This window comes from Equus przewalskii, chromosome 4 (assembly GCF_037783145.1).
Source record: "Equus przewalskii isolate Varuska chromosome 4, EquPr2, whole genome shotgun sequence".
NCBI lineage: Eukaryota > Metazoa > Chordata > Mammalia > Perissodactyla > Equidae > Equus > Equus przewalskii.
In genome coordinates, this window is record NC_091834.1 from 105,061,890 (window position 1) to 105,076,372 (window position 14,483).

The window sequence follows — 14,483 nt, forward strand, 5'->3', positions numbered from 1 at the left end:
AAGAGATTTTAATTTTGTTTGCTTTTTTCTCTGTTTTCCAAATGTTCTAATGCAAACATCTGTAATCCAAAATTAAATATATAAGAAAAAAAGGTAAACAAGCATCCTGCTGGCTACTTTCATCAAGTTCAAACTCATCTAAGTTTCATGCTTTTCCTCATTCTCTGCCACCCACCGACACAGTCATTCTTTTCTTCTATACCCCAGTACATAACCTTGTTCTGATGCCAGTGTCCTCATCAATAGCCTTGGAGCCGGCCTGATTTCTCCTTCCACCTCGTTCTATTTGGAACTCGCTCTCCCTTCCCCATTTTTACTCCAATTATGCCCATTCTTTCAGGCCCACCCAAATCTTACATCCTCCATCAAGGCCGTCCTATGCCAGGAGTCCACACTGCAGCCTTCTTCTCTGAACTCACTCATTAATACACGCATGTGCCACCTGATTCAGCAAACTATACAGTATGCATTGTGCATACTATACCCTTACATGTTAGGCCTTTTACACAATAATTTATTATATATATGACAACCTTTGTTAAATGTAACCATTAGTTATTTCTCTTCAAGGCTAAACTTATAGTTACTATTTCATAATGCCTAATTACCTAATTTAAAACCCTGTAATCTTCTCATATCACATACTTTTGATTTTCTTATTTATTTCTTCAAGTCAGGTCTGCTAAACACCATGCCACTGCGACCTTGATCCCTGAAGATACCCCTGCCCCTGGCTCTTCCTCTCTCCCTTTCTATTTCAAATTGAACCCTCTCAATAGTGGACTCTGAATCTCTGAACCCAGAAATCCAATCAATAAAAATATACTTAAATGCAAAATTCACATTTTAGCCAAGTTACACTGTCTTTAGGCATAAGGAGTAATAGTGATAAAATGCTTTCATTTTAAAACTTTTCTGATGTTTATTGTAAATTTGGAACATACAGAGAAGTATAAAGAAAACAATAAAAATTACATGTAACTGCAGTACCCATCATTAAAAGGTTTTCATTTAAGCTAACTTGAAAGACTATCCTCATGTAAATACACATTTGTAACACAGATGTGAAAAACATTGAAAAATAGGGATATCAACAAAATTCCTGTTCTTAAGAGGGGAAAAAAGGCCAATTTTTCAAGGACGGCTATTAAATTGATGTAGTAAGTACAAAAAGAGAGGATTTTATAACTTTAAAGAACTTTCAGAATTTACAAGAGACACAAACAAGAGGAACCATAATTAAACTTACTAATCGCTGGGATAGAGAAGAGGTCAAATTCGGGCTGACGACACCATGTGCATGAAAGCCGAGTCTGGCCAGTCCTCTAACAGTGCGACCTAAACACACCCTCGGCCCCGATCCCATCACGGGCACGGGGAGAGCAGCAGGACTCCCTCCAACTCCCCTAGCGTCCTTGACAGGCCCCTTCTCAGAGGCTTCCATAGAGACGGGGACTAAATACTCCTCAAAAATAGCATCTAACACCAAAACTACAGAAAGGGACTAGGCCTGTGAGGTCAAACAAAATGGTAAACGCTGAACTGCAGCGTTTCCCCCCACTGACCACTAATTTGAAACAAAGTACTCTATGTAATTTAAAAATGAGCGTGAACAATACCAACTTGATTTTGTATAATAGTTTTGTACAGTTGAGGGCTTTTTTAAGCTGGGAGTTGCGAAGACAGAATACAATAAAAGAATATTAAATATTCACTTCTCTCACTACCCAGAATTAACCACTGTTAACACTTTGGTTCCTTTTCAGGTAATTCTTATATATTTTATATGGCTGATGTAATACTCTACATAACTATGGGGGTTTTTTTGGTGAGGAAGATTGGCCCTGAGCTAACATCTGTGCCAATCTTCCTCTGTCTTGTATGTGGGATGCAACCACAGCATGGCTTCATGAGTGGTCTGCCCTGGGGATCCAAACCCATGAAGCCCAGGCTGCTGAAGCATAGCACGCAAACTTAACCACTATGCCACCGCGCCGGCCCCTACACAACTGTTATATCCTGCTTTTTCCACTTAAAACATTTCCCATGTCTTTATATATTTTCATAAAACATAATTCAAAGCTGGCTCCAGAGCCAGACTATGGTGTCAAAGCGCAGAACAGGTTTTCTCACGCATTTCCAGACTGTGGGTGGTCTGGCTGCTTCCGATTCTGCATCTTAGAAACAACGCCGTGCTTTTACCTTACACGTCAATCTGCTCTTATTCCTATCAACCTGGGGTAAGTTCCTAAACACGAGGACTGCAGAGGAAGAGAACACGTATTTGGAGGCTGCGACACAGCTCGCGTTCTCTAGAGAAGCGCAGCACTGACCAGCACTGCTGCCCGCAGCTGCACAGCACTGAGGACACTGCGACAAACCTGATGAGCCAGAACGCTTACCTCAGTGCTACTAGAAAGTGCACATCTGCGGTTACAGAGGGGATCGAATGTTTTGTTACACTTATCGCTTGCAATTCCTCTTTATAAAAAAGTTGTCAATTCATTTTTCTGCCTTATTTACTGAACTTTTATTGTTTCTTATTGATCTGTATGAGCCCTTTATTCATTAAGAAAATTTTTTGCTTTTATTTCTGACTGAATTTTCCTTGTCATCTTTTTTTTTTAATGCTGAGGAAGATTTGCCCAGAGCCAACATCTGCGCCAGTCTTCCTCTATTTTGTACGCAGGTCACCACCACAGCATGGTGCTGATGAATAGTGCAGGTCCGCGCCCAAGAACCGAACCTGTGCCACCAAAGCAGAGCAGGTCAAACTTAACCACTGTGCCATGGGGCCAGCCCCTCCGTGTCATCTTTTAATTTCACTTTTATTACTTTTTCATATTCAAGTTTTAAATCTTTGTAATTCTTTAGATTAAAAGGCCATTTTCACCCACTAAAACTTTAAATCTTAAAACTAATCATGAATACTTAAATAAAATTACAAGTGTGTCATAAGGTCATATTGAATATGCATTTTAGTAAATAGCTTCTCTAAAAGTGGTTTACCAACAGGTCACAAATGGGATCGTATAAAAGCCCAGAACTGTCAGTGTGAGCAACCCAAGATGCACCGTAAGCACACTTACCTGAGAGAGGCAGGCAGTGACTCCAAAGAAAATCTGACACGACTCTGGAGAGAAACCATTCACTCTGTTTTACAGTTATTAAGATTTCAATGAAAGAAGATTAGTGCAACTGTGCTCACTAACAGACACACCCTTTTTGCCCGCCTGGACATTACCCACCCGCTCATTCCCGCTCAGTCCATTCAGGAAAGAGACAGACTGAAGCTGACCCAACAAGAGCAAAGGGCAGACTGGCAAACAGAGAACTGACCACGGAGAGAACTGAAAGGTCTCCGTCAAGTGCGTTTTCAAATCTAACCTCTCCACTTACAGCAGCAATCAAACGGGCACAACATTTTCAGGGGGGTAAACATTTGACCTCTGAGCTAGCTAACCATCCAAACATACATACACTCATACACGCAGATACATACATACTCATACGGGAGAACACTTATTTTAACAGCAAAGTAAGTTTACTTTGGAAGGAAACATTAATGTGATGACTTCTGTTGCATAGCAGAGAGAATCCTTCATAAAAGAACTCGACTTCTAGTTTTATTACCATCACTTAGTTTGCAAACTTGGGCAAGACAACTCTGAGATTTAGTATCTCCTTTGTTAAAATAAGTTAGAATATATAATTCCCAAGATCTTCCCAGTTCTGAAGCTCTTTTAAAATTCATTCAGAATATTTCCTGAGAGCTTACTATGTGCAGACACTGGGCATGTGGGTACACACAGCAGACGTGGCCTCCAGGAGCTCATACTTTAAACTTTTTGAAGAACTTGGAGTGTCTAGAATTTCCTCCCTACAGGGGGAAAGTACAGCTACTGAGGGAGAAGTGAATTAAGAAAAATGGGTGAGACTGAAAATTCTATGGCAATTTGGAATCTCCTATGGAGGGCTGCTAAGTCTCATCAAGACAGGAGCCCACATGACTGCAAGAGGCTCTGCAGACCCCAGCATCATGCCTGCGGCCCCCTCATCCAAGATGCTTCCATCCTCCTATCTTAGCTCTGGCACTTTCTACTTCCCAAGACTTGGGGAAACAGGAACAAAGGCATATCTAGACTGTGCTGTCTAACACAGTCCGGGGCTCCCTCTTCTGTCCCTTTAAGCTTCTTTGGGATGGACAAGTAAGAGCTCAAAGAAGACAACTACTTTGGAATTTTTGTGTGTGGGGTACAGGATCCAGAAAAGGAAGACTAGCCTCTTACCTTCAAAAACATCCCTCCCACCCCCAGTCTTTTATACCTGCGCTTATTTAAGAAAAAAAAAAAAAAAAGTCTCAAAAAAAAAAAAAACAGGAACCAATTTCCTCTAACTTTTTAGATTTTGGATGAGAAATCTTAGAATTTGAGTTAGAGCTGCTAAGTTCTGCACATTCTCCAGGAACTGCTTACAAAGGGATATTTTCTGTTTATTTGAGGTCCCCCATAAATATTTCAGACAAGATTCCCTGCATCCTCATTGATTCAGTAAGTAATAAATGCATTTGCAGGCACCGCCTGGCAGAGCTGCAAAACAAAGCAGGTTGAATGACCTCATCTCGTGCCCAGGGCTGAGATTTTAACATCCTAACTGTACGGCACCAGGCACCCTCAACAAGAAGTGATCTTCAAAATCAGTTATGCATGGAGTGACCCTCCAGGGAGGGTTCCTATTCCCAGGGCGAAACAGGAGCCACGCAGCCCAGAACACTGAACAGCAGCCTACAGTGTCTCATGACGCGACATCTAGCACAGTGCGGGGTGGACCTGAGTTCTAGAGTCACACTCAAGAAATGTCAAAGAACACGTGCACACGAGGGAGCTCCTTGAGGGCAGAAATGAGGTCTTGTTGACCCCTCTATTTTCAGTACCCAGCCTACAGCAGGTGTTCAATATGTGCACTGAATTAATAAACCTTCCACCCAACATAATTAAAAAGAATAACAATGCATGTTACAAAACTAAAAACATTCTGACGTTCTCCTCCCTAATCTGTTCTTTAAATGACTCATGACTTGATCCATACAGACTTAGAATTTTGGAAATACTCCGTCTAACTAGACAACACAAAAACGATCTGTTTCAATGACAAGAACACTGAGGTCCAGAGAAGCAGGCTGCCCAAGATCATAAAGCCAAGTCCCAGAAGAACCAGAACTCCCGCCTCCAGGTCGCAGCCTGGAGCTACTTCCACACAGCTGGTCTGCTGCTTTTCCACGGGTAACAACAAGGATCAGGTACATAAAATCTGATACAGGATGGAAAATAGTAGGAATACACAGTGCACACAACACAACTTGCCCTAACTAACATGTCTACTCTTCCCTCAGTAATGATCATTTCAGTGTGAGACGCAGAGTCCTCCTTCCCCTCCTCCCTTCCCCCAGAAAGGATACGGCAGAAGAGCTCCACACTGAACGGACAGAAGCACCCAGGAAGGCTGCAAGAGAAAACATTAACAGGAATCAAAAACATTTCCAATCAGCATCAAAACGACATTAGTTCACTAGTGTTGCTCCTAGAAATTAAAGGCTCTGCTATAAAGTGTTCAGACTAAAATTATGAGTATTCACGTAGCAGAAATATCAGAGTCGAAGATTAGCTATTAATACCCAAGGTGAAAAGCCCAATTATAGAGTGAAACGCTACCAGATCTTAAAAAATTCTTACGTACAGAACTTTAAATTCTGGGTTTACACACTCATTATTGCTTACGCATAGAAACTGTCTCACAATGGCAGGGAGGGGATCTGACAGCCATGCCCCCCCCCATCCAAAGTATACCGGCGCCTCCTAAGTTCCTTTCCGGAATCCTGAATCCAACCAAGACTAAATTGTGAGGTTTTTTCAGTGAAGCCAAGCAGATACAACAGTTTGCAAACCAAAAAAAGTATTTCTAACTGGTAATTTTTTTATGAATACCAAAACACAGATTAATTATAAAACCTTAATTACTACCTTTTGGGTAACTTACAGTTTTGAAAAATTATCTTATCTTATATTTCTATATTTACCTTTGAAAATTACATTACCTTGATAGCTCTGCTTCACAAAATTACTACGTAAAAATATAATAATGCCCCATTTAGCCAGCTGAATTGCAGAAACTTCAGCCAAGTGACACATGCGTACATACTCGTTACTCACGCCTCAATTCACACATCAAATATTTAGTGAGAATCTATGTTGCACCAGAGACGGTGCGAGGCACTGGGTTATAACGAAGAACAGAAATGCAGCCTTTGCTCTCACGCAGCTTATGTCCCAAAGTAACGGCCTCCAGACTATGTCTGCCATGTGCACCTTAAAGAACTGAGGAAAACGAAGTACCTTCTCATCATTTTTTAAGTGATGTCAACAATTTTGCAGCATAAGTTTACAGAAGTGTATCATCTGCAAACGGAGCGTATTAATGTTAAACATTTTATAAAATAAAGATTGGCTCTACTTGGGATAATTATCTCATGATGATTTGATAATTGTATCAAATGTTTTAACTAACTTATTGGATAACGTGCACCAAGCTGAAAGAAAGGGACTCCACGTTTCTATCCATGCACTTTATCCAGCCGAACTGCACATTTCTGACAGTCCTGGGAAAATGTAAGGGCACTGGCCGCATCAGTAACCCATCCTGGCTGCGACTCTTCTGCACTCAGAACGTCTCCACAGGGGCAGCTTTATTCTCAACAGTGAGAACTGGAGGCCCTCGGAACTCCGTGGTTGCATGGCTGAGCACTGGGGCGGTTTCTTGAAACCAGTATTTCTAGTTTCCCTTTGTCTAGTGAACAGGAGGATTTTCAGAGCCCAGGGCGATGCACTGTAATACCATTTGCAAGGGTGCAGGTATGACTTCTCCCAAGTGCAGTGGGAGAGAGGCCACTGTGACCAGAGGAGTGTTCTCAGGCAGCTCTGAGAAGGCCATGTAAGCACACGGCCTCTGGAAAGGACCCCTCTACGACTGGCCATACAGCAGACACCCTGGAAAGCGGCCCCTCTGGGAGCTGGGGGTCAGGTAAGCAGGGTATCCTGCTGAAAGACTGCTTGGCCAGCTATCAAAGTCCACACAGAGCAGAATCGCCCGCAGGTCCTCAGATACGTCTAGATAAAACAATGCAAAGGTAAGTAAAGACACACTAACAGCAACAAAGCAGACAGCAGTGGAGAACTGGAAAAGCACAGTAACATAAGGAGCTATTTATCCCAAACGCTAATAACAATATATAAAAATAAACCCACTCCAAGTGAACATAATTAACATTTCCAATGATGCCCCAAGAGCACTGAGGAAATTCCATTAAATAAATTATTTTGAAAGTTCTGGTGCCTAAAGAAGTTTTAAACAGCTGTAAATTCAAATACGTAAAAGATAGATAAACTGTCACCACGCTAAGGCTAACTTATTTTTAACAGGCATTTGTCAAATTTAATACAAAGGTAAAGGCCAAGGGCTATGTGCTTGGGGAACCAGGCCTCCACCCCAATCAGCTGAACTCCACCGTTAGCAGCAGCCGCCAAGAGAAAAAGCCTATTAGGTGCAGGCCAAGAACATCAGGGTCTACCGGCACCACCCTGGAGTGAAAACAAACTGTTGGATCAGTTCTGAAATGTTCCATCATCCTGTAATGTAACACAGCAGCCCAAGACAATACAGGTGCTGCCATCAGTTCAGGCAGGCTGGAGTGCTGAAGGACGAAACAACAGCATCCCTGGGATCTGTTCTAAAACATTATAGCCAAAGGGGTAAAAGGCAGGATGGGGAGGTATGAAGCTAGATCAGCAAAATGGAGGTAGGCGCAGACGCTGAGTAACGGGTACTTTTATGGAGCCTGCCTATAGCCTGACTTTTCCAGGACACAACTACTGTGTAAAACGAAGTCTGCTTTGTTTAGCTCAGAATTTTAGTAAGGACTGATCAACACTTTGAAATGTCACCTCACAGCTGGCGACTCCACTTGCAGGATATGAGGATCATTGCGCAGCTGTGGCAGCCACATTCACCGTGATTCTATACACAGCAGCACCTGACTCCCTTATTCCATCCTCTGGTGTAGTTGTGCCCAAGCATTTACATATTGAGATGCATACTTATAATATGTACTTTCCTTTTTTCTCCTCTCCATTTCAGTTTGGGCAATGTATATACACACATAAACATACATACACATGTACATATCTATTTTAAATTATATGATGTCATCTTATGCATGGCTGTCATTTTAGGATAATAAAAGGGGTATTACAAAATCTTTGTTATGAACAGGGGCTTGGGGTCACCAGATTTAAGAGCTGCTGCTGTAAGTGGTCTGGTAACAATGACCTAGGACCCCAAAATCTGTTAATAAGATTGCCTCTTCAGGTTCCCTATGAAACCTATGCAGTATATGGAAGTCACTCTGACGAGACAATAGGCCCCAGGCTATTGTCTGGGAGAATGAAAGTCTGTAGACAGGGGAAGGGCCTGAGCCCCAGTACCTACAGCTAAGGAAAAATAGAAGCAAATTGAGACAAAACAGGGTCCACTGGAGCAGCACCCAAGGCCACAGCCCAGGGTCTGTGAAGCCCATCTCTCTTACAAAACGGCATCAGTTGAACTGGCCAGGAAGCCTGCTGATCCTCAGTCTTCACAAAGGATCTGCTGCTGAGCGAGCCCAAGCTGGCCACGCTGAAACAAGCACTCTCGCACAGGAAGGTGACCACGTATTTCATCACCGCGAATTAACAGTCATTCTGACTTACATAGCAGTCTCTTGAGAGTCTGGTTTAGGAGAATCTTCTCATGAGACAGATCTGCTTTCAGGTTTATTTTCAAAAATCAAGTTTCTAAGTTTGTAAGGCAGAGTTTCAGACCATGGATACTGGTGTGTAGTTCAGACTTCCCAGCAGCCAGCCAGCTTCTCTGCTTCCCAGCCTGACTTAATGGCAACCCTTCCTAGCTCCTACCTCTGTCATCATTAAAGCACAATAACTTTCATACTGATTTTTAAGGCAAAGCATTTAATAGCATGAAGAGGAGGAAAAAATGGTAGTGGAATAGAAGTATTTTAAAACAAATACATAATACAGAAGATTAGAAAAAAGGGGCCGGCTGCATGGCTGAGTGACTAAGTTCGCGCGCTCCGCTGCGGCGGCCCAGGTTTTGGATCCTGGGCACGGACATGGCACCGCTCGTCAGGCCACGCTGAGGCAGCGTCCCACATCCCACAACTAGAAGGACGTGCAACTAAAATATACAACTGTGTACAGGGGGGGTTTGGGGAGATAAAAGCAGGGGGAAAAAAAGATTGGCAAAGGTTGTTAGCCCAGGTGCCAATCTTTGGGGGTGGGAAAAAACAAAAGATTGGCAACAGTTGTTAGCCCAGGTGTCAATCTTTAAAAAGAAAAAAGAAAAAAAATGTTGAAGGATCAAAATTACAAAATTAAATCTTACAAACATACATTTAACAGCAGTCAATGCAACTATCAGCCACAACAGAGCAGCATGGTATAAAGATCAACAAACTCTGCACAATTCAGCCACCAGCTGAGACCCCCACTTTCTAGAATAAACCACCTATAGGTCAAGTTGGACACCAGTACTGACGGCCACTCAGTGGACAATGTTACAGATGGTCATTGTGACCCTTGTCAGAGGGTCAACAGCACAGCAGGTGGGGAACAGGACCTCCTCCAACTTGTGCAGCTGGAAGTGAGGACCACTTGCCCCAGCCGGGATGGAAAGGAACCCTGTTCCAGGAGTTACTGACAGGACTCAGCCTGCTTCTGGAATCAAATACACTTTCTAGCGAGAATTCACCACTGCCCATCTGTTTCAGGCCAACCCACCCACTTCCTACAACACATGTCCACAGCTTAGCATTCTCCCAGACAGCGACAACATCGGGTCATCCCAGAGCAGGTGTATAAGCTGATCGACCTAGAGTTACGGGTCACGTACAGAACCCTCACCACAGGGTGATCTAACTCAAAGGGCCTTCAACTAGGTAGGTGCTGAGACGCCCAAAGGGCTTCATTCATCTGGCCGCTTCCCTCACAAAGCAGTACTTAAGCAAACAGGCTGAGAAGAGTTATATTAAAACTTCGATGTACTGGTTTCAAGATACATGATGAAATGCATAAAAATAATTAGATTTACTACCAACCTTTACGACAGGTAAATCAAAGACTTCCCGAGCTTCTCCAACCTCTGGATTGTCCCCGTCTTCTGAAATGATGTGCGAGGCTAGTGCGTTATAGGACACTTCCTTAGCTTTCCCAGCTTTGAGAAGCTGAATTACCTTTAAAAAAAACCCACACAAATTAAAATGGAAAATACTTCATTTCATTACTGGTTTACACAAATTATTGTGAATAATGAAAACTCTAATAAAAACACACATGTTCTCCAGACAAGATTAATAACCTTTCACTGAGTCACACACAATGAAACATTTGTGGACCAAGAAACACAGCAAGACTTGGTTCACTGAGCAAGTATGGCGGCTACTGTGTGCCAGGTACTAGGTGATGTCTGTCCTGAAGACAGAAGGACGGACAGTTAGAATGCAGAACCCTGAGCGTGGAGACTGGGCATATGACATTCCCAGACCTCAAACTTAAAGGCTTGGGGATGAGTAGTTTCACTGCAAATGGGAAGGTTTCTGGAAGAGGAGATATATAAGCAGAATCCTTACAAATCTAAAGGAGTCAGTCAGGCAAAAATATGGGCACTGTCTGGAGAGAGCAGCGTTCAACACTCCGGGCAGGAAAATACGGATCAGACCATAGGTGGTCTTTCTTATGTGCTATGCAAAAACGTTTGTATTTTATTCTAAAATAAAATAGAGAAGTGTCTTCTGAAGAGACAGGGGAGGATTTTAAGCAGGGAAGTGGCATGATCAGATTTTACAGGAAGACTACTGTCAGTGTAAGAAGAATGGGCTGGATTGGCTGTATGACTGGAGCCAGGAGACCTGTTAACTGCTGCAGTAATCCAGGTGAAGAAACAGGTCACTGAACTAAAGGACTACCACTAGGGACAGGCAGAAGGAAGATGTGAGAATCAGCCAGACTGGTGACTGGAAGGGGTGTAGGCACACGAGGAAAGAATGAAACGTGCTGCGGAACAAGAGCACCACTACTGAGGACCGTGACACAGGAGCAGAGGGCAGGGAGCCCTTCTGTGGCTGCCATGCAGGAGATCTAGGAAGATACAGCCCGGGGTATCCAGGAAAAGACTCGGGTCCCACTTTGGCGGTGGGGAGTCATCAGCTTTTAAAGATGGGAGCCAAACCTCTGAGTCAATGAGATCCCGGGAGCGCAGAGTGGGAGGAGACTGGAGGGTATCCACCCACAACACAGACTTCAGGGGCAGGTGGAAGGAAGGGCAGAACCCTAGGGGAGTGGTGTACGCTCAGAGGAGCTGAGTGAGCACCTATATGAAGGTAATGCAGTGCCCACACAGCTAAATCTACCCACAAGTTGCACAAACTTTTTGGAATACTATATTGACCATCAATAGATGTGAAATGGAGCAGATGCTAAGTATTCGTTTAATAAATGAAAAAACAATGGTCATTAGCCACAAACGACCTCCAAGCATCTTCAGCTTCACACATCCATTCAACCTGTCTCACAGAAAAAGGCACCCCTCCTTGTACCCACCCTCAGGTCTGTGTTTCTCACCTTACTGCCTTTTTTATGAGTCTTGAGATTTCAAGCTCTCCCCCTCAGCCTGGAAACAAGTCTTCCACTGCATAACATGTAGGCACGTGCACACAGACCCATGCCCTGGCCTTCTCTTTCTCAGGCCACCTTTTCTGCTTCCTTTCAATCACAAATTTGTTGAAACAACAACCCAGCTTTCTGTCTTCACTTCCTATTTGTCCTTTAACTCACCACTACCCAGCCTCTTCTACCAACACTCTACTGAAAATACTCATAGTTTTCACGAACTTTAAGGACAAAACCACTAGCTTCTTTTCAATCCCCACACTACTGAATCTCTACCTTACTACATTTATCTCACGTCACTGCTTCAGAGGTGCTGATTATCCTGATGTATCCCAAATACATTAACACCTTCATTCCTTAGCATATACATTCCACCTGAAGGAAATAATCTTTCACCCTCTTCATAACTTCTGCTTATCTCAAGACCCAACCAAAATGACACCTACTTTGAAACATTTCAGTGGGGCTTCCTCTATGCATCCCAGTGGAGAAATCTGTTCCACCAGCACCTACCACCCCACGCTACGTCTTGACTATATATACATATATATGTACACACACACATATATATATATAAAATGCCCCCACCTCCCCCCTCAAGGATAATGCTCAGGTCTTATTCTTTATATTATACCCAGTACCTACTCCAATGCCTGTCACGTAAGAGATGTTCAACACATGTGAACTTCCTGAATTCATATTTACAAGATTCAGAAAATCAGAAGATCTGGCTCTAAACTTTTTAGAAAATATACTGTTTCAGATCAAAGTGGTTTGCCAAGAAGATTTTTAAGCACTTAGTTTTGATTCATAGTTGGGCAAATATGGTTCCAGTTCAGCTTGTTCCAGGTTTTAAGTAACATTTGGTTCAAGTTCCTTGTAAGAGGCAAAGTCCTAAAATGAAATGGGGGGCAGGGGGTTAGGAAGCAGAAGGGAAGAAAAACGGCAGTGAAAGTAAAGGAAATTAAGACTGGAAAAAGCTACCACTGTTACAGGCACTCATTTGATCACTCTGGGTTCAGCATCCGTTTATCTTTAAATTCAAAGCTAAAAGTCTCTTCACCCTAAAGTTACAGTAGAAAAAGGATCACCCTGGGGTCATGCAAGAGAGTTTAGTTACTAAGACACCACCAGACAAGCCTCTGGAAGGCCAAGACCAAGGAGCCTCCCACAATACCTTGTAAGCCAACCGAGTTTGTTACATACAGTCCCCACTCTCCCAAGCCTCAGTTTGGGTCACCCACTGCTCACGCCCCTCCTTCTAACTTAGCCCTGGCTGCTAATGAGACACCTAAGGTGGGAGAACCACACAGTTAAGCTAAATTGTGAAGATTAACCTGAAGAGGACAGTCAACTAAGATTCTTTCCCACCACGGAAGGATAACATTCTGACATTTCAACAGAAGTTCTTACTCAGAAAAACCTTAGGAAAAGCCACAGGATCCTCTGGCGTGAGCCCAAACTACAAAAAATTAAATGTTTAGTGTGTTGGTACTACCAGGGTATTTTCCACATTTACTGTATAATTTGCCCAACTAGGAAAATCAAGGAATACGAATCGGCTGGTGGTGAAGTGAGCGCTTCTCAGCCAACACAAGAGGACCTGGGCTGCGCGGCCCAGGCACGCGAACTCGAGCTGCGGGCCACACCAGGGGCCCAGCCAACTGTCCCCTTGACAGCCTGGAACTCAGGGTCCCCACGCGAGCTCCAGGGCCAAGGTTCCCGCTCCCACCTGTCACCTGTCCACCTCTCCAACCTACCGCCCTGGGAGCCGGGACGCTGGAGCGGAGCGGGCAGCAGGAAGGATGCCACCCTCGAAGGAGCAGAAAGTAGGAGTCGGGCCGAGGCGGCGGGCTCGCGGGCTTACTGCCATGCGACAGGACGCCAGTCCTTACCAGGCGGGGGACGGTGACAATTGGCGCTAGGCCCAAGTTCGGGCTATCGGAGGGGCGTCGTGCAAGCGAGGGGCCCGGGCGCAGGCCCCCACCCACGTGCCTGCCCCTCCTCTCGGGTCTGAGCGCACCCGCAGGTCCCCTCCCCGCCGCGGGTCCTGCAGAGCACCCCCCAGGTCGCCGTCCCTCCCCCCGGTCCTCGAGGTCCCCACCCCCCGGAGCGCGGGTCGGGTAAACCCCGGTCCCTTCCCTCTCCTTGGGCCCCGGTTGCAGGCCTGCTCGGCGCCGGGCGGCCCAGCCTCCGCGCGGCCAGGCCGGCCGGGACCAGGCGGCGGGGCCCGACGTTCTGCGCCCAGCGCGCGCCCGAGGCGGGAGCGGGGCCGGGCCGGGGACGCGGCCGGCGGGCGGGCGGGCGGGGGCGGTGCGGTACCTGCGGGTCGATGTCGCCCACCGCGTAGTACTTGACCTCCTTGAACATCTCCTCCGGAACTTGGGGCGCCGGGTCCGACATGGTCGCGGCGGCTCCCGCCCCGCCCCGCGGGGCCCTCTCCCCAACGGCGCGGCCCACGGCCCCCGCACGGTCCTGCGAGGCGGGCCCGCTCCCCCGCCCTCCGCGCCCCCGCCCGCGCCGAGCGGCCCGAGCGCGGGAGCCGCGCGCGCCCTGCGGAATGCACCATCCTGCGCGGCGCCGAGGGGGAGCTCCTAGGAGCCGGCCGCCCGCGGGCGCCGCGCAGCGCCTCCGCTGCAGCCCGCGGTCCCCAGGGAACGGGCACCGCCCAGCCCGCTGCGGAGACCGGGGACCCGTAGCGGCCGCTCA

The 14,483-nt window shown here is 45.6% G+C and overlaps 1 protein-coding gene across 6 annotated transcripts in view; it reads right to left on the reverse strand.

The window, feature by feature from the left end:
* The window catches only part of PAXIP1 (PAX interacting protein 1), a 59,742-nt gene extending 45,454 nt beyond the window's left edge, over nt 1-14,288 (reverse strand). For 2 of the 6 annotated variants that reach the window (XM_070616969.1, XM_070616968.1), the window contains exons 1-4: nt 14,097-14,279; nt 10,205-10,339; nt 5,459-5,502; nt 3,090-3,153 (exon numbers count right to left, since the gene is read on the reverse strand). Coding sequence is in view for 4 of the 6 variants with exons in the window: in XM_070616965.1 (XP_070473066.1) it covers nt 3,090-3,153; nt 5,459-5,502; nt 10,205-10,339; nt 14,097-14,177 (324 nt within the window). In the remaining 2 variants the exon portion in view is untranslated. Of the gene's footprint in view, nt 1-3,089; nt 3,154-5,458; nt 5,503-10,204; nt 10,340-14,096 lie in introns of all 6 variants that reach the window. The other 4 variants (XM_070616967.1, XM_070616966.1, XM_070616965.1 and 1 more) reach the window with 3 other exon arrangements.
* Between the last annotated feature and the right edge of the window lie 195 nt (nt 14,289-14,483).